We start from the raw sequence: 19,443 nt of genomic DNA on the forward strand, positions 1-19,443 counted from the left end.
GGGCTGGCAGGGTTGCGCCTGACATGGCCCTGCCTCCTCTCCCAGTCCGTTGCAGACTTAATGCTGGATTCATTCTGGTTTTTAAAGCATCCTTGATGCAATCAGCTTGGGGTTTAGTTACCTCCAGCATTGGGGTTGTAGAACCAGAAGGGTTAAACATATGCTGGGTGAAATGCATCCCAATTTGCTAGCCATTTGCTCCTGGTAGCACAAACTAGTCTGTCTCTGTCAAGTCACCTGTAAGCAGGAGGCTCTGGGAAGCTTACTTCAGCCATCCGAGGAACTTCATGGTGCTCCCTTGCCTGAGCTGTGTGAAGGAGAACTCCTGCTTTCTCTCTTGTTGGCTGGGGAGGAGAGCTTGGGTCACACTTGTTCTTAAGTTATGTTTGCTGTGGTCCTCAGAAGCCAGTGTAATGACATTATCCTTTAAAATAAGTGTGGTTAGTTCTGTAGTGCTACAAGTACTGTGCAGCTGTGTTTTCAGGTCTTTCTACATGGTGGATGTTGTTAATTGCACATGTTTTTACTAGTGTCTTGAATATGTATGTTTTATTTGCCACATCGAAGACTAAGAGCTGCTCTTTCTAATTCCTGGTTGCTCTCAGGGCTTTAACTGCACTGATGTTACAAAACTTAATCCAAGTGATCACAGGCTTTGTTCCATGAGGTCCGTTCTTTATTCAACGTGCAAGATGGGCAGTCCTCAGGAAAGGGCCGTGCTGAAAAGAATGAGAATCCCTTCTTTCTTTGTTCTAAAACTTGAATGAATGAAAGTGATAGTATAGCAGAAAAGAAAGCTGGTTTAAAATTAGGCAAAGTACTGGATAGGAGAAACAGCTGTAATGCAGATTTCTTTAATGATGATGCTGAGCAAGACTAAAACCAGATTTCTGACAGATGATTACATATGATGTTTCTTTGTCTGTGAACTGGGTGGGTGCTGAATTAGAAATTAAAACATTTTTTCTTTTAGCTCTGAACTTGATTTTTCACTGATTCATGTGTGATTTCATACTAGTCTTATTTTTTTTTTTCATCTCTGTAGGATGGAAGCAATGCTGCAAGGTCCTAGGAAAACGTAGGTGTAGTCAGTAATGTATTGGTGTATGTATGTAATTTATTTATTTGGAGCTGTGTTCTGAGACACTCCTCCTTACAAGGGGCATTGAGGAAGTGAATTTCCTGGTGTATTCAGCAAAGCTTGGGTTCTCTTGTCAGTTAGAGACTGCTGATTGAGTAAATTAAAAGGAAAAGAAAGGAAAGGAAAAGAAAAGAACAACAAAAAAAGAGGAACGATATCTAGTTGACTGATTCTTTGAGCACCACCTAGCCTCTAGACAGGGTGCCTACAAGAGACAAACAGCGATCAGTCACGCAGTTGGTGTGGCCTTACTCAGCACAGGGGGACGGAGCCACCGTTGCATGAGCTGCCTGGTGTCGTGCTGTTTTCTCACCAAGCTTGTGGAAACTCTTGATGTAAATTTTATTTGTTTCAGTTTCTAGTGTTTTATGTGCTGTGTGCTGTACGGGTATTTCAAAAGGAAAAATTAACACTGTTGATGTGAGGTTAAGACCATTTTTCTTAAAATAGCGTTCTTGAAAAGCCAAAATGGTTTATGAGGCTTGTGGTTACAGTCAGAGGTGAGTCGACTGTCCCTCTTTAATCTTAGAGGCTTGATAATTTCTTTTCTGCATGTTTGCTGTGAAACTGTAGCCTGTTACATAAGTATATGGGGGGTTGAAATTAGTCGATCACATTGTTATGAAAGAAATAGATGAATGTAGTTGGAAGGACTTGTTGTTTGATTTCTCACTAGCAGCGTGAGGCTTGCCTGGAGCGGTGCAGGTGGGAGCAGCGAGGGGAGGTGGGGTGTCTGCACCGTAGAGGTCTTGGAGATCACAGGGGCAGAAGTGGCAGTAGGAGCTGTGGAAGTAAGGCGATTAGGAAGTTTGGGGAATTAACAACTGAAACACACTCCTATTGCCACAGATACAGCTTTCAAATAGCAGCTGACTTGTGTTGAAACTGGGAAGTACGAGATTCTATGAAATTGTTTTTTATGGCCACCTTTTTACGCTATAGATAACTTCCAGACAAATTTATTTGGGGAAAAGGTGGATGGTTTGTTTGTTCCTTCATGGCTCACTTTTTCTGTGGAGTGAGCGAGAGAAGCAGAAAAACGCTGCGGGGAGGGGCACTGCTCTCCCTTCCTGCTTGGTAGGTGACCTCTGCTTTTAACTTCCTTTCCACTCCTTCCTTAGATAGCAGAAGCTGCTGTTTATTTTTGATATGTACAAAAGGCCTGTGCCATTTTAAATTCTTGCAGAACAGCCATTTCGTGGGCTCGAGCATTTAGGGCTCCTGGTTTGTTTCCTTATAACTGAATGCAGCAAATGAAATGTGCTGTACTTTCTAGAATTTCTCTAGGTAGATGTTTCTTCTTCATGACTGCTCCGGGCTTTTAGTGCTTTTCAGCATAGAAATAGAGGGGGATGGAAAGAAGCAAGCTTTTGTTGAAAGTGTGATGCGCTTTTTTGGTGTATCACAAAACTCGTGTTATCCTGTGACCTGTTAGTCAGTGTTACCAACAAGTGACCCATAAACTTGCAGCTTGCTTCTCCCTGCCTGCTGCCTGTTCCCCAAAGGGGACAGGGAGCATCTGTTTTTTGCTGTGAATGAAGCTGAAGAGGGCAAATACTGCTTCTGTCTTTCTGTCTGGATACCCTTTATAGCGCTGTCTGGGAATAGCAGTAATTGCTGCAGATTCCACTTCACAGAGATGAGAAGGGAGCTGGTAGAGACAGGCAGACAGCATGTCACCTGCATGTGTTTGGCCCAGGCAGTATTGTTTTTTCTTTCTCTTGACATAATGTTGTGTTCAAGGCAGATGTGTGCTACCTAGAAATAGTCTTTTAGTGTTTCTGCCACAGATGTCTTATCATAACTTTGGCCAAAACCTTAGTCTCTTTCTGTAAAATGCAAATAGGCTTTTCCTAACTTATAGGGGAATAGTATGCATAAACTTCTCTGTGTATTGTTTATTTCTTTACTGGTGTACTTACATACTACAGTGCAATATACCAACACTGTTCTATTGTCCTGTGGGACAGTATGTGGACTTTTTAACTTTTTGATTCACCAAGCATCTCCAGAAGACTTAAACAACAAGAACAACAAATACAACAAACCCTAAGTGGTGCTGTCATATTTTCTTCTAGTCTTTCCTCTAACTTGATAGAATACAGCCATGGAAACAATATCTTCAATGCATTTTTTTCCTTAACCAAAATGTTGTCATTAACTCTAAAGATTAAAGGAAAGTTACTGCTTTTGACCTTACAGTGAAGTCTTCCATTTCCAAGAGGAAGTTGCCTGGAACCTAGAGATGATCGCTTAAGGCTTTAAAGGAGACTTTAGAAAGTGTAGTATCATGATCATGCAGTCACAGATTATTATAGTGGTGAGAGATGACCAGAAATGCCAGGAGGATGTGCTAGTTGGCTACCCAGCTGCTGCCAGCCCAAACAGTTGTCTTGAACAAAACTTTATTAAAAGCACTTTAAATGAGTGCTTTGTACTTCTGATTATTCTGTCACTGTAGCAGATGTTCAAATCAGATGTTGTCATTAAAGAAGAGCTTTATTGAAGATGTACAGATACTGCATAACACATGCATTTGTTCTAAATGGGCTAAATGCTTAGAGTAGTAGTTTGGACAGCGGGAGTGAACTAGTCAGTTAACTTGCTTTCAGTTATCACCGTTATCAGCTTTGACCAGTAGAAAATGGTCAGTGAATACTGTGTTAAGCCTTCTTGTTTCTTTGATATACACTGGCTCTGGCAGTTCACTATTAAATGGTAGAAGTTGGTGGTGTTCAAAAGCCATCACTCATCCTGTCGAATCAGAACCTGCTCTTTGATCACTTTTGGTAATCAAAAGTAATCCAAAGAACAATTGCAGGTGAGTAATCTGGATTTTAAAAAATATGGCAAAATACAGCACTCAACATTAAATAGCAACAAGTTTCAAAATAATAGATATTATTCTCTGTAAAGAACATATTCAGGATATCACCAACCTAGTTTGTAGATGTTCAGAGTGCTGAGTTCTTTGTCAGTCTCTTTCTGCATACAGTACTGTAGCCAACAACACAGGAAATCTGTTTTTAGCAGATGTTTTACTATTTAAGCTCTTAGTTGTATGAGTTCAGAATAAGTCTTTTAAAATAGGACATATCCAAAAGGGTTGTTATTCACTGATAATACTTTTCTGTGGAGTATATTATTATATAGTGCCTGTTTTGTTTGATTGATACAGGAGGGTGTTCAAGATAGGGAAAGATCGTACAGTTTGGGATTTCAACACAGGATGTACGCTCAGCTTTTCCCTAACTCGATATTGTTTTTAAGTCTAGAAGATATTACTGGACATGGAGAAGGATCTTGGACTCGGGGAGTTCTTTGTCCAAGTGGAGTGTCCTGCTCTTTGGGCATAGCAGGTATTTCTGTTACTATGCCCATGAACTGATCTGTTGAATTCAGTTTTTCTCTAGTTAAGTACTGTAGAGGAGAGGGCAAAATATGGTGATACCTGTTTTCAAAAGGTAGCCTCCTTACTGCTGTTTTGGGCTGACCATTCCAAGGTAAAAGATTTCAAGATATTAGTAGTACACCGTATGTTATTTCAGTTGTCCTTTTCCTTTTGTTCATTAAGTTAAACTTTATTCAACAGACTCAGGAAGGACCTTGTCGTGGTTCTGTTGCTCATAGCATTATTTGCTATGCTAACGCTTCCTGTACATGATGCAAGTGGAGTTGTATTAGAAGCTTGGGAAATGGTTGGGTAGGTGCAATGTTGAATGTTCTATGTTGTATCTTATCTTTACAAATTATTCTATACTTGTCAACTCCTATCATTAAGATGGGGAAAAAAAATGCAAAAATAATGATAAAGTAATTTCAGGGGCAAAGTGGAAAAAAAAAATGTTCTGTGACAAATTCCTGCAAGAAAAGGTAGCATAAAAAAAGTCTGGCTAAAAACTTATCTATTGTAAGGACTTGTGTCAAATTAAATGTTGAATCTTGTCTTCTGAATAATGAACAGGATTGGAATGAGATGTGGCATGCTGTTGTTTCAAGTGAATATTGCAAAAAAGCTTTGGTAGCTTTCAAACCCATCAGCATAAGTATTTCTGTTGCCTACATTAGTGCTTATCTTTAATAGGTACTGTGCTGCACATGTTGTGCTTACACTGGTGCAATAGATTTGTTGCCCGTGGCGCTGAAGGAAAGACCAATTGCTTTTATGCAGTATGTAGCCAAGATGCTGTCACTCAGAAATAAGAGCTTTCGGTTGCTTCAGGAGGCCAGTGTGTTGCTCTTGAGTCATGTATGGCTTTTGGGCAATTCGGTAGTACTCGCAGGGGATAGAACCAGAGGGACTTAGAAAGGAGATGTCTGTCACTGGCTTGCCTTGGACATAGTTACGTGACCAGTTCAGCCCCATTGACAGCAGAATAGACCCTTGGGGAGTTATTGTCCATTTTGTTGTATGAATCATTCCCTGAGCTTTGCGTGAGCCGTTCTGAGTTTCCATCCTTGTGGCATGTGCCCACATGCATGAGTGTGTATTGTTGGTTCATAGCCAAAATGAAGGCTTTGATAAGCAACTTTTAAATCCATCTCTGCCTCAGCTGCGTACAGCCATCTGATGAGACACATTAACAGCCAAGGGATCCTTAGAATACGGTACCTAGCTGAAAGGTGGGAAGAATTACAGATCCTTGGGTTGTTACCCACAAATGCCTCCTAGCTGATCTGGATGGATTTGGGCCAAGTGGTTTGTTCATAAATCTTTCTTTAAGACGTTAGTGGAGGTTCACTCAGGAACATTTCTCTCTAATTCACTTTTCCAGGTTGTTGGCCAGACAATTGAAATCCAAAAACTGGCAGCATATAGATGAAGTCTAAAGATCATTAGAATTTTTTAGCGTTAAAGAATTGATTTCTGTTGTAGAATGATTTGCAGAAAATGGCTTATCTATCCGGCAGTTCTGGGCTGGTGAGCTGTTGGAAAAAGTGAAATAAACAACCTCCAAATAGCATTCAAAAAAAAAAAAAGATCTATGGTCATTGGGGGGGGGGGGGACAGACTTCAAAAAAGACTCTGAAAAAGAAATAGATTGCATCTTGGGGTTTGGAGAGGAAGGACACAGAATATTTTCCTGATCTTACAGCACCAGGAGAATTAATTTTGAACATAAGAATGCATGTAACCCTAACCAACTGCATGTAACCCTAACCAACTGCTCTTCCTTATCAACTCTTTAGTTCATGGGAAATCAGAAATTGTAGGGGCTTTCTCTCCCCATCAGAAGAACGTGTTTTTTTTTTTTTTTTTTTTTTTTACTTTGTACTTTAACAAGATTGCATCCAACAGTCATACAACTGTAACCAGCAGACAAAAGTCTTTATAAAAATACTTTGGAAGTGGATTTTCAAATAACATTTGTCAAAAACAAACAAAAAAACAGCTATCTTCTGATGTTTATAGGGAGTATTATTTTCTTATTTGTTAGATTTACTCTATTTATGTTGTTTAAGGCCAAAGTTTTTCAGTTATATATATATATTTTTACTTCCTACAGGTTTTATGTCTGATCTATCTGCCTGATAATTATGCAGCATTTTTCCTAAATAAATTGTTCTCCTTCCCTTCTTAAAACACCTCCTACCCCCCCCCCCCAACAACCACAACTCCCATAAGCAGTAGTTATATTTCACTTGCCTGCATTCTTTTGAACATTATCCCCATTTTAAAGTACCTGAGTAGTTTCAAAATCTTTTGGCTAGGTGAAGGGCTAGGCTATAACGACAGAGAGGTCTGAAGTTTGTTTGAAGTTTACTGTAAATCTGTAAAGGAAAAAGAGACAAAAAACTAACTTGAATTTCAGTTGCATTTCAGTTGCAAAGCAGTGCTTTTAAGAATACTGTTTAAAGTCAGTAACTTTCAGGCAAAATCGTGGTTTTATGCTGCTGGATTTTAAACAAGTAATTCAGTAAGGGTATCATCTAGTTCAGGTTGTTACTCATTGGAACCCATGTGGAAAAATCAGCAGACATGAATGATACCAAACAACTTGAGGTATGGGATGAGTTGTCTTACTGAAGTCACATCTTGTATATTATTTAGGTTGCTCTTTTAAAAGCACAGTCCTTCTCATTTCAAGAGAATTGCTTTGTGAAATAAAAGAATATTAAGTGTTTTAAGTTCACGTAGGCACCTTATCAGTGGTAAGAAGTCTGTTAGTAAACAGAGGTAGAGGATAACTTCAGTAAGAAAAACTGTTATCGTAGGTCTTCTTCCCTATTGCGAGCTTTGATGTTACCAGCTCAGGGACTGAGGAATGTTGTTTTCACTACACATTTAAAATGACTCTTGATCAATGAAGTAGGTTCTGTTCTTTCCCGACCCTGGGTTTAGATAAGTATTCATTAGGAATTTCCTATCACTTGCAATCTTTTCAAAAGGTTAGTTTCACTTGAACATCAGGATGTATTTTTTTCCCTATTCTACTGTTTCTACTGCTACCATTTGACTTGAAAATCTTCATTGTAGCTTGAATGTAGTACTCTACTTTTTCAAGTCGCCTTTGTGGAAGTTATAGTATAATCTACCCAATATTTATGGTCTCCTATAAAAAAGTTAATCCTCTTGATTGGAAAGCCAGCAATTATATGGATTTCTAAATTTCCAGGTTATGCTTTGTCATGGCTGATCTGTGGCTGTTTTTGTTAAGTGTTTACTAAGTGTTTACTAAGACCCTAGGCTTGCAGCTCTTACAAAATAATGTCCTATAGATTTTGGATATGTAACTATTGTTAGGAGGTATGTGTAGTTTGAGATTTTTCTGTTTTAAATCTCAGATTGTATTCTGCTGTCCCATTGACTGCTGGTTTAGGTTGGATGGGACCTTTTTGACTCCAGAGGCGCTAGTACTGAATGCCTGTGGCCTTGGGGTTGTAGCTCACCCTGGATGGTGATGCACTTCAAAGCCTTCTACTGAGGGTGGGCTGTGTTTGTGCTGCTATCTTGGAATTTAATTCTCCCTTATCAAATTACTGCTGGTTGGCTTGATGCCATCATACTAGCACCTCAACTTGTTTTCTTAACACATTAGTAGTTTTCAAGGCTGTCTCCAATGCTGTTTTCTGTGATTCCCTAAAACATGCTGTCGAAGAAAGATTTAGCAGCACAGGTCAACTTTTTTTTTTTTTTTTAAATCATTTCTCAATTCCACAGCCTAAATGTTCTATTTTAAATGGAACAGATATTTTCCTAACCTAAAAATTAGGAAACTTGCATTCAGTCCATACAGTGTGATGTTTTTACTGTATGTTGATTTGCCTTGCTTTTTCACATGCTTAGAGTTATAATTTAAAGGCATGCTCCTTCACTGACTGCTTGTTCTGAGTTGCTTTATTGCTGAGCCATAAATAAAGTATAAGCTGTAATAAATAGAAAGTTTTACTATTTAGAAGAAGAGAACTGGATCAACGTGACTATTAGTTGTCACTGTACCAAATACTTCATTTTCTTGGAGGCAGAATGTTAGCTTGATTACCTTATTTTCCTGGAGAATGAAAAAGTCCTTTCTGGCTGGTTCTGCGGTAAGGAAGGCCAAGAATTTCAGAAGGACGAGAGAGAAGAAAGAAGCTGAGTATATATTTTGTTGCTTTTGTTTGTTTTTGTTTCCCAAATAAGACCAAAGCATAGTTCAAAAGGAAGTACATGTGGATGCAGAGATGAGATGCATCTTCATGTTGGTAAGATTTTCAAGAAAATCAGTTGTGTAGCATTTTTATGAGACTGCAAGAATTTAAAAATCTGTAAAGCTTTCGTTTTATCTGCCAGTGCATGTGTACGACACGGTGTCATGCTCAGTTGTTAAGAAGTTAAATTATTAGAGCATCAACACAGTGGGATAAATATATTCTAGGATATTCCAAATTGAAATAAAGTTACTTAAAGACTTTAAGAATTACATTGCAGTGCAGTTACCATGCTAAATCTTGATGTTTCTAGTTTCAGAGATTGTTTGGTACTTTTACTGGAACTTCTATGTAAAAAAAAAAAAGTTTTCCAGGCTGCTTTTCTTACCATTTGAAATGTGTACCATTTCTTTTTTTTTTTCCCCACTCTCTTTTAGCTGGATATTAGTTAGATCTAAAGCATGCTACTGTCAGTGAAGAGAATACGTGGTGGTAATATAATCAATGTTAATGTGAAGTGTTCCGAAAAAAATGTTGGACATGAATCTCATGCCATGCGTATTACCATAATACCTGAGTGTCTACGGGGAGTACATTAGGAAATTCGATTTACATTTGGGCTATTGTTGAACTGTCGTCTTCTCTTCAATAGATAAGTCTCCCTGCTGAAGTATTTTGTTTTGGAATTAAAAGCTATATGCATATAAGTCTGCTGAAGAAACCAGACCAAACCAGTATGCCTTTCACTTAAGTGAAAGGTGGTTTGTGCCAGCCTTGAATTCAGGGGAGGGGGCCTCAATCTAATCTTGAGGGTTGTTCTCAGAAGAATCTGGCTTCTGCATAATGAACTTTATCTTCATTGTAGAAGGCTGACAATGTGTGAAGCTGTTGATCTTTCTTCATCTGGAAGCTGTAATTGATTGCCAGATAACAAGCGTCCATTCAGGGTAATAAGGGAGTCGAAGGTAAAGATTGAGGCTTGGAACTTGATTCCATATTTAGTGGGAAAGAAACTTGTCTGATCTGTCAGGCCTTTGTGTTCCAGTCTGCAGCTCTGCTCTGTAGTCTAGTGGTGCTCAAGGTAGAGATCATAGTATGCGTGTGTCCCAAAAGATCCAGTTTGTAGTAGGCTAAGACTTACAGCAGAAACTTCCTGCTAAACTTTCTCCTAAAATGTCATTTATACTGAGGTGCGAGCAAACGTTTGGTCAAACTATCATATATTTGTAAGTATTCATATATTTGGGCATTTGCGGCCTGGTGTACAGGTGTTGTTGCACTTAATTATTTTCTGGTCACTAGTTTTGAAAAATTCAAACTACTGTGGAGAATCCACTGATTTCTTATGTCTCTGTTTTGGTAAGGTAGAAATACGATATGACTGAGGATACTGAATGCCATGCAAAAATTTGTAATTTCTCTGAGTTTATGATTTTGACTTCTGACATAACCAATTGCTAAAGAAGTTATCAGAGAAATTTTGACATCTCAGAAGAGTTCTGGCAAACAAAAGTCCTTTACAGGACATTATACTAGGACTTTTATACTAGAGGCTGTGTAGGGTTCTGAAAGACAAATTACTGCAGAAGAACCCACCCCCCACCCTACCAAAATATACAGCAACTGGGTAGTGTTGGTTATTTTTTGTTTTTTAAAATGACTAAAAGAAGCTTTGCAAAATCTTGTAGTGATTACAAGAAATAAAGAAAAGTAGTTTTTTAGTAGTTTTTTAAACTGTGATCGTTTAGGTAAACTTTGAGGGTTGTTTTTTGGTTTGTTTGTTTTGGTTTAGTTTTTTTGGAAGATAGTGGATGTTTGAGTGGCAGCAGTTGGTAGCAATGCCAGTCTATCATTTAGCATCATTATAAATATGCCTCAATTAAGTGCTTGAGCTTTGAGTTGGTGAATTGGCTTTCAGAGGTAGGAATGAAGCTAGTTCAAGAAGTCTGTGAGTATATTTTTAAAACTATGAGTTTTGTTTATCTTGTTAGCAGCAGTAGAATTTATGAAATTTGTAGTTTCCATGAAAAGAGAATGCCAAAACCTTCTTTTAATAGTGCCATTTGAATGTACATGGTTATTACTTTCAGTCCTTTTTGAACTACTTTTCTGACAATGCGTGTTGTCCTGCGGGATTGAAAAGCACAAAGTTGGTAAGTTGTATTTTAGTTGAAAAAAATAAGGCCGCAACATTTTGTGAGGTACTAGAGGGATATGTCACTAAAATACTTCATAAAGACTTTGGCATTAAAGAACTTATTTAAAATAAAGCAACTGAAATGTTTCCAATTTGAAGATAAACTGAATGTTCAAGTAGTTGAAAAGGCAAAAACAAAGAACACAGTTTGTGTAAATACAGAAGGCTATTTGTCTAGATGATCTTTAAGACTGATTAAACAGTCGTAAGTGATTTAAATACAAATTAGAAAGCTGCACATCATGCTCATGCTACACATGCTCATGTAGGCTGAGCTCATCAGAAGCTCCTTTTATTCCCCCACTTCCCTCTATCTTCCTTCCCCTCCTGATGCCAGGAGCACTGCTTTACCTCCTTCTAGCAGCATCTCTAGGAGGCACCACCTGTACAAGGGTCTTTGCTTACTCCTGGCTCCTTCCACACTGTTGATCCTGCTTCTTGGTTGTCTGCCTTCCAAATAACACCACATTTCCTTGTGCGTGCTGCAGACTATGGTTTATGTCCTCCTTTTCCCATATTCCTGTGATTTTTACTTGACTTGGACATTGATATTGTGATAGCCTAAACAATTTAAATGATACAGTGATCAAGGGGATTGCTGAATTGGGAGGTTTTATGCTGGAAAGTATTTTGCTCCTTTTGCTAGTTTTTTTTTTATTTTTTTTAATAGCTATAAATAGTTACCTAGTTGGCGTATCACACACTGCAGGCTCCATGACTCTTACACGCCTCTAACAGATTTTAGTTTTCACCAAAATTGACAAGGGTATTCTGATACATGGAAGTTTACCCAAAATTTCTAGAATTCATTGAGTTAATTTGTTACTAAGTAACAGATGGTGAAACATTGACAAGTTGGTGGCATAAATCCTATCTTTGCATAGACCAGTGACATTTTTGGCTTTTTTGTAAAATACTTCACTGCAAGCAAGTTTTTTAGGGAATATAATGATTTATTTTATTTTATTTTTAGGAGCAATGGATGAGCTTCATAGCCTGGACCCAAGAAGACAAGAACTGTTAGAGGCAAGATTCACAGGAGTAGTAAGTGGCAGCACTGGGAGTACTGGAAGTTGCAGTGTTGGAGCTAAAGTAAGTTCTAAGAGCAGTTACTCAGATCTTCTGTCTTTGAATTAATATATTATAGTGTCTCACTTCTATATTGCCCATGCTATTTACTTGTAAAAGTAATGGGATGGAGTAGGATCTCAGAAAAATCATTGTTAGTTGGTTATTTTGGTTTGGGATAGGATTGTTTATCCTGAAATGATCTATGACCATATGAACATTGAATTGTTCTTAAAAACACCAAAGAATGGAGTTATTCAGGCTTTTTCATGGTTTTGTTCTAGTGTACCTGTGATCAGAGGTGGAAGTTTTTCCCAATATTTAAATGGAGCTGTCTCTTTTGCAGATGGCCAACTACTTAACTGTTTTGCTTGAAATGGACTCACAGAGTCTTGCGTGACCTCTGGTTCCAAAATTAAACTTGTTTCTAGACTGATATATATGTAGATTAGCAAAGCCCTATTCCTTCAGCTTTTCCAGACATTTATATCAATTTTATGTACTTTTATTGTACACTTCTTGCAATCTGTCCATTTATGTTAAAACCAAGATACAACACTTCAGTGAAAACCTTATGAACATTAAATAGTATGGCTTAATTACCTTCCAGATGTCATATATTACCCTTCAGTTAACACATCTGCAAAACAAATTTGTCTTTATAACAAATCCTATTCAAGTTTACTTCAATTTCCAAGACTGTTTTCTGCAATACTGTTGCCTAAACAGGGTTACTCCATTTTGGGTCATTATCTGACCCTGATGACCGGATACTGAAAGATCACAAAGAACAACTACATATAGGCATTTTTAAACTAGAGACTGTTTTAGGGGGACAAACCACATTTTTTTTTGTGTGTTTTTAGTTGTGTTTTTCTAGAAATCTTAACGCAGACGTGATCTAGTTATTCAGAAGATGTCACCGATCTATGCTGTCCTGCAAGCTGATGCAGTGCTGGAATTTAATGCTTTGAAGCAAGCTGTGTGTGTGCCTTCAGAATAGTTGTTGTTATACTTCAAAGTATTTGTTCTGCCTTCCTCTATGGAAGAAGAGAATAATCCAACATTATAACATTTTTTAAAATTAAAAAAAGCTCAACTTACGTTAACAGTTTTTCGTATGTGAATATGGAATAGACTCTTTCAATAGAATGTCCTTGTTGTCATTCTTTGTTCAAAAGATGTCTGAATAAATCAGCCTTAGAAAAAAAATTAAATAAATATTGTAATTTGAAACTATTTCAGGTTTTTCTTTTTTTTTTTCTCCACTAGCCTAAACTTGTTGTAGTAGGGGATATGTTTTGTTGTAAAAATGTACAATGATATTGTAAGTAGGTTGTATTTTTGCTGTTGAATGGGTTAAGGAACTCTCTACAATAGCCTAGTGCCTATCTTGGAGAAAACTAAAACATCATTTATTTTGAAAATTAAATTCTTAGTAGCTTCCAACACTTCCAGCAATATTGGATGTATAAGCCCATTTGTTGGAATCATTTTACAGGGTTTTTCATTTAATGTTTTGCTACTTCCAAACAAGACTGAAACAATTTTGATATTTTACTCGTTTTTTGTTTTACTTGGCTTAAAAGAAATTAAAATAAAGAACTGTGTCAAAACATACACCCATCAAATTTCTTATCCCCCTTGCAAATCACAGGGACTCTATAGTTAATAATTTTTTCCTTATAAGCATGAAATTTTATTACTGTTAATTTTTATAACTGTGAGTGATAATAAAGGATTAGCTGTTTTATAGATCTGTATGTAATATTTGGTATTATATTTCTCTTGGTAGGCCTCAACAAATAATGAAAGTTCGAATCACAGTTTTGGAAGCTTGGGATCTTTAAGTGATAAAGAATCAGAGGTAAGTATACTGGGCTTATTTATTATTAACTAGAAATTTTAATGCTTGCAAGTCATAATTTATATTCCACTTTGCTTTTAAAGTAAAATACAAAATACACATCTAGATAGGAGAAAGCATACATTACTAAAAAGTACTGTTCTTTGGCTTTTAGTCACAAAACTAGATTTTGTTTACTAGCTTCTTCTGGTTTACCTATCTACTCATGCTATGAGGATAACTACTACAGCTTTTGGTGCTGAAAATGCTTAAACACTTTGCTAACTTTTTTTCTAATCAGTAGTAACGCTTTTCATCGGCACAGATAAACTTTGACTAGTGTTTAGCTGAGTCTTTGAAAATATATTTGTAATATTTGGTGTAGTAGAATATCATTTTACAGCTGGACACATGGGATGCGGAGGCAAAATGTTTTTTTCCAAGTCATGTAAATCTGATAGTCCAATCCACTTTTTCAGTCTCTGCACAGTGTTTTAACCTCAAGCTATACTTCTGGGTAGGAATATATACTGTATATTCCAATATATACTATATATCTCAATACACATTATATATATTCTAATACTTGAATTCTAAAATGTAAATATTAAAATAAAATATTAAAATGTAAATGTTAAATGGTCTCTGCACAGAGCAGTTCAGTATTCCAAATTTCTTTTGTGTTTTCTGAAAGCTCAGTCTTAATGACATTGAATAATGAAATATGGTTTCTTGACCCATTTTCAGAAGTTGTCAGTTGTATTTGCTTAAATTAAATTTTAATTGTAATACCAAATACTTTAATAAGTTTTTCAAGTTCAGTTCTTAAAATAACATCTGGTTTCTTATATGCCGTAATCCTATGTAAAGTACACTTGAATACCAGAAGCAAGGTGTCTTTTTATGGTGTGACAATGAAGGTTTCATAATAGAGAATTCCTGTTGTGGAAGGTAGTATGGAAATACTAGGACTTGCTCATATGGGAAGCAGTACCATCACTTGATGTTGAGAAAGAACTGCTGTATTACAACAGCTATTGAGAGAAAAACGTAGAAATGCAAATTTCAGAATCATTGAAATGAATTTGTAGCAAGAATGGCAGCTTCTTAGTAAACAGTGATGGTACATTCATGTAATCATTCTGTACTTTCATTGCTAAGTTATAAAAAAAAAAAAAAAAAAAAAAAGAAAAATCATTCTCGCTTAGTTTTCAGAACAAGGCAGATACCCCCCAAACACCTCTTTGTTTTTCTGGTGTGTCTATTTTTCATTTTTCTTTTTTTTTTTTTTTCTCCACAAAGGACTGCAGAAAATACAACTGTAAGAATTATAGTTTTTTGGTTGTTTTTTTTTTTGACTGATGGAGGCATCAAGAAGGACAGCATAATTGGATAATAGTTTTAGTAGAGATACTTTACAAAGTAAACTTTGAACTGCAAAATAACTTGAAACCAAAATTTATTCTCGATTCAGTTCAGCATTCTGAGCAATAAATGTTAACTGGCTGTTCAATCTTAATATCCAGACCTGTATTTCAGTTTATTTTTAAACTTATATATTGTTACTATTTTATTAAATGCTTTGTTGGTATGGTGCATAGTTCTTAATTTAGTGTTGTAACTCTGTGTATTAGCTGTTTGTAGTTGAGATAAATCCTAAGTTAACTACCTCAGATTGTGAACAAGTGCTTCTGTTAGTTTTCCAGTATTTTTGGTGCTCCCCACCATTCCTTGTTAAAGTGGATTACTCCTCCTTGTTTTGATTACAAATACATTCTTTTAATTATAATTACTATTTTCTGTTTTCTGTGGATAATGAATTATTTAAAGGAGGAAAGCCTTGTCTGTGGCTTGATTTGTCCAGTTTGATTAGTTATTTAAATGTTTTGCTCTGCTTGCTTGTAGCTTTTCAGTTGCTTCAGTTCCCAATAATACAGAACCCTCATTATAAATGTAATTTCAGAAGTAACTGAAGGTTTGATCTAATTGGAATTCATAATGTGCTGCTGAGAAAAACAGCACTGCTGTATTTATTTGTTTGTAGCTGTAAAGCTTTGGAGGGGTGTAAGATTTAAAAGAAAGTACTTATCAAAACTTATCAAAACTATCATCTCATTCATTGTGCAAATGAAAAATAATAACAGCTAAAAAAAGAAGGCACACTGGCGATATAAGTGTTGAGACAAAAAAAAAATCTGATCTTATTACACACTTTTTCCTACAGAAATAACTTCCTGAGTTATATTGTTAGCAGTTTTTGCAATAATGGTAGAAAATATTTAACTATACATAAAATATATAGAAATTCTTATCCAATTTTTTTTTAAAGGAGGTTGGTTAGTTGAGAGTTGGTGCTTAAAAATGTTTATTTCATAAAAGAGAATGTTAAAAAGCCAAGATTTAAAAGTATAAATATGAAGAAAAGACTGAGGGGAACCACATTAGAATTGAGGAGCAAACTAGGATCAAGGCCATGATGGTCGAGGCTCTGCTAATATGCCAAGCTGTGGGTAACTTTAGCATAGCTTCAAAAGCTAACTTTAGGTAACTTCAAAAGTATTTTCTTGCCTATGAAATAGCAGGATTTTAATCTGAATCTTGGCTATAGGTAAATCCTTCTGAAGCAATTGAAAGCAGCTTGAGTCATTGTTTACTGGGAGGATACGCCTCAGCCCCATTAGACTTGAGTTTCTTGTAATTTATATGATTCCATTCATTAGAAAGGATTTTGGAGAACATTTGCTAGTGATAGATGCACACTGTACATTGCCATGTGAATATCGTGTTTAGAAAAGGATGATCATGACCTTGTTGGGTAACCTCATTAGTGTGCTAATGCTTCCTAGTTTGGGAAGTTAAATTAAACACTGAAAGAAATCAGAAGAGCTTGAGGGAATAGACATTTATTTATGAATTACTTGAGTTTTAGTTTTAAAACTATAAACCTGCTTGAATGTCTGGTTTTTAAATGGAAGACATCACTCGCTGCAGTTGGAAACTAATTTTCTTCAGGGAGAATTTTAAATGCATAAATGTTAATTATCTTGTAAACAAATTTTTTTGGCTTGATATGGTAGGTAAAACGAACTACATTAGAAGGATAACTGCAAAATTAAAAGCTGGAAAATACAAATAGGATGAAAGTGCGTGGCTAAATAGTTTCAATCCGGTTACGTGGAGAGAGAGCTTAATGTCAACTATTTATCTGACAGCAATTGCAAATGATTAAAATAATATTTCTGAGGTACACTTTCTGCTTTTAGAATCATGTCATCATAAGCTAACTCCATTTTCAGGAGTCTGTGTTGCTCAGTTGGCTAATGTACAATAGCATTGTAAAGCTCACAGATTTTAGTTGGAAGACTTTATTTTGTATAATATTTAATACATATATGTAATTTGAACTTAATTTGTAGCCTGCTAATACGATGGTTACGATTGTAAAGCTTCCAAAGGTAGTCTTGTAAAGCTATCCAAAAAGCTAATGCTTATAAACAGTACATGCTATAGATGAGGAAGTTAGAGCTTTCTTGTCCTGACTTTCCACTTGTAGACTGATAATTTTCTATAGATCACAGGCAACCTCAAGTGGTTCTTCGCCAAAATATACGTTTTGGGATTTTTGTAGAAAACTTATGTTTGAAGGTACCCATGTGAAGTTCTTGGAACTGAAACATACTTGAAATGCTTTTAGTGATAGGTTTGAGACATGAATTATGATGATATTCGCTGTATTGGAAAATAATGCTTTAAGTACAAAAGTATTCAGAAACTTGGTGAAATGATGAAATATTGGTATCATAAAAGAATGAAGCATCTTATCACTGATGGCAAATTTAGTCTTAAGATATTGGGTACTGTAAGATTTCAGCTTATCTCACAATGCTATAGCAGTGATATAAGTGAATAGAGCTGTTGTTGGATCACATTGTTTTTGTTCTTCGTAGACTCCAGAGAAGAAACAGTCAGAACCTTCCAGAGGAAGGAAAAGAAAAGCAGACACTCAGAGTGAAAGCAGCCAAGGTAAACTAAACTGTAAATGAATTATATGGTTATTTCATACATTTGATCGCATGATAATGCTATTTTTAGTGTTAGACTTAAAAATTCTGCATTTTTGCTTGCGTAAGACGAGTCTTGGTTTTCGGATGGTAAACTACGCATCTTCCCACCCCACTGAAAATTTATCTGCCACTGGAAGGGGCAGGCAAGTAAAACTTGAGCTGTGTTGGTAATAGCCTGTAAGAATTGTGCACAGCTCTGCCTGTAAGCTGCAGCTGTGATGGCATTCTGTGTAGTTTTAAAATTGTAGCAGTTATTTTCATCAAAAATACCTTTGTGGTTTGTATTTATCTTCAGTTCATAAGGAGAAAAATGGTTTACTGATTATAATATGTGATTGCTTGGTTTTGAGGTATATTTAAAAATGATTGAATTCTATTCCTCCTTACTGTGTGTACAGTATAGTGCTGTAGAGGGATAGATGACTCAGGATGAAGCAAACTTTCCATTCAGTATTTACAAAACATGGTTATTGTTGTTCCTCTCTCTAATGTGACTTTTGAGGGGAGGAAATGGTGGAAATTTAATTTCAAGACACAAATTCATCAAAAGGGGAGAAGAACTAGTTATGATAACATCTGCATTAGATTCTTTTTGTTTCTAAGCTAAGAAATGCTATTTCAGATTCATACCAATGTGCTCCATATCTGGAGGGCTTCATGATGCAACATACTATTAGTTGAAGAATTATGTGGTTTGACTAAAATGAATTTCTTTGTAAGTGTTACTTCGTAGAGACCTGGTTTGCTCAAAGAACTTGAATGAGATTTCCTATTTCCATTGTTCTAGTAGCTCATCCTTCCTGCTACCAGTAGGAGTTGAAATTAGAGATGACAGAAATTTTATAACTTTTTGGCATAGACAACATGATTATAATGTCTAATAATTACTATTTTACTGGCAGCAGCAGTGAAACTGAGTAGTCTGAATTGCAACATTCATAAGGAACTGTCCTAGGAAACTGCAGAATATTGGAGTCGTAGAGTTGAAGCACAGCAAATTCAACTATTAGAATGAAAAATGAGGAACAAGCTCTCGTATACAGCATACCTAGGATTTTGACTTCCATAACATGCAAAATAATCCATAAATGTTGAATAAAAGTAGTTTTTAGAACATGCAGGTAATTAGAAAGTGGGTTAAAATCACTGTGAATCTACATGTAATTGGCTGTGCCAAAATAAGTTGATGTATTTCATCAGTGCAGAGTTATGTAACATGACATAGACTTTCTCTACCAAAAAAGAAAAAAGCAATCTTTCTGATTTATCTAGATGAGAGCAAATTTTAATTTGATAAAGTGATATATAGGAATTAAGCATGAAGAAGACAAATCTAGCAGAATTACATGGTAGGTAAATACCAGGCTAACTAGCAGTTATGTGTACACAAAATGGGTAACTACTGGAGGAGTTAGGTCTATGCTATTCTAGGTCTTTGAATGGTTCTATCTAAATATTTCTGGTAAAAGTCTTGACACAGAGGGGGTTGCCAAAT

The 19,443-nt window shown here is 36.1% G+C and overlaps 1 protein-coding gene across 4 annotated transcripts in view; it reads left to right on the forward strand.

The window, feature by feature from the left end:
* TLK1 (tousled like kinase 1) overlaps positions 1–19,443 on the forward strand; it is an 89,668-nt gene that overhangs the window by 36,450 nt on the left and 33,775 nt on the right. For all 4 annotated transcript variants that reach the window (XM_013171504.3, XM_066999492.1, XM_066999490.1 and 1 more), the window contains exons 2-4: positions 11,944–12,062; positions 13,834–13,905; positions 17,832–17,907. In XM_013171504.3, the coding sequence (XP_013026958.1) occupies positions 11,949–12,062; positions 13,834–13,905; positions 17,832–17,907 (262 nt within the window). In that variant the 5' untranslated portion in view covers positions 11,944–11,948. The remainder of the gene's footprint in view (positions 1–11,943; positions 12,063–13,833; positions 13,906–17,831; positions 17,908–19,443) is intronic.

Source organism: Anser cygnoides, chromosome 6, assembly GCF_040182565.1.
Source record: "Anser cygnoides isolate HZ-2024a breed goose chromosome 6, Taihu_goose_T2T_genome, whole genome shotgun sequence".
In the NCBI taxonomy this organism is placed as follows: Eukaryota; Metazoa; Chordata; class Aves; order Anseriformes; family Anatidae; genus Anser; species Anser cygnoides.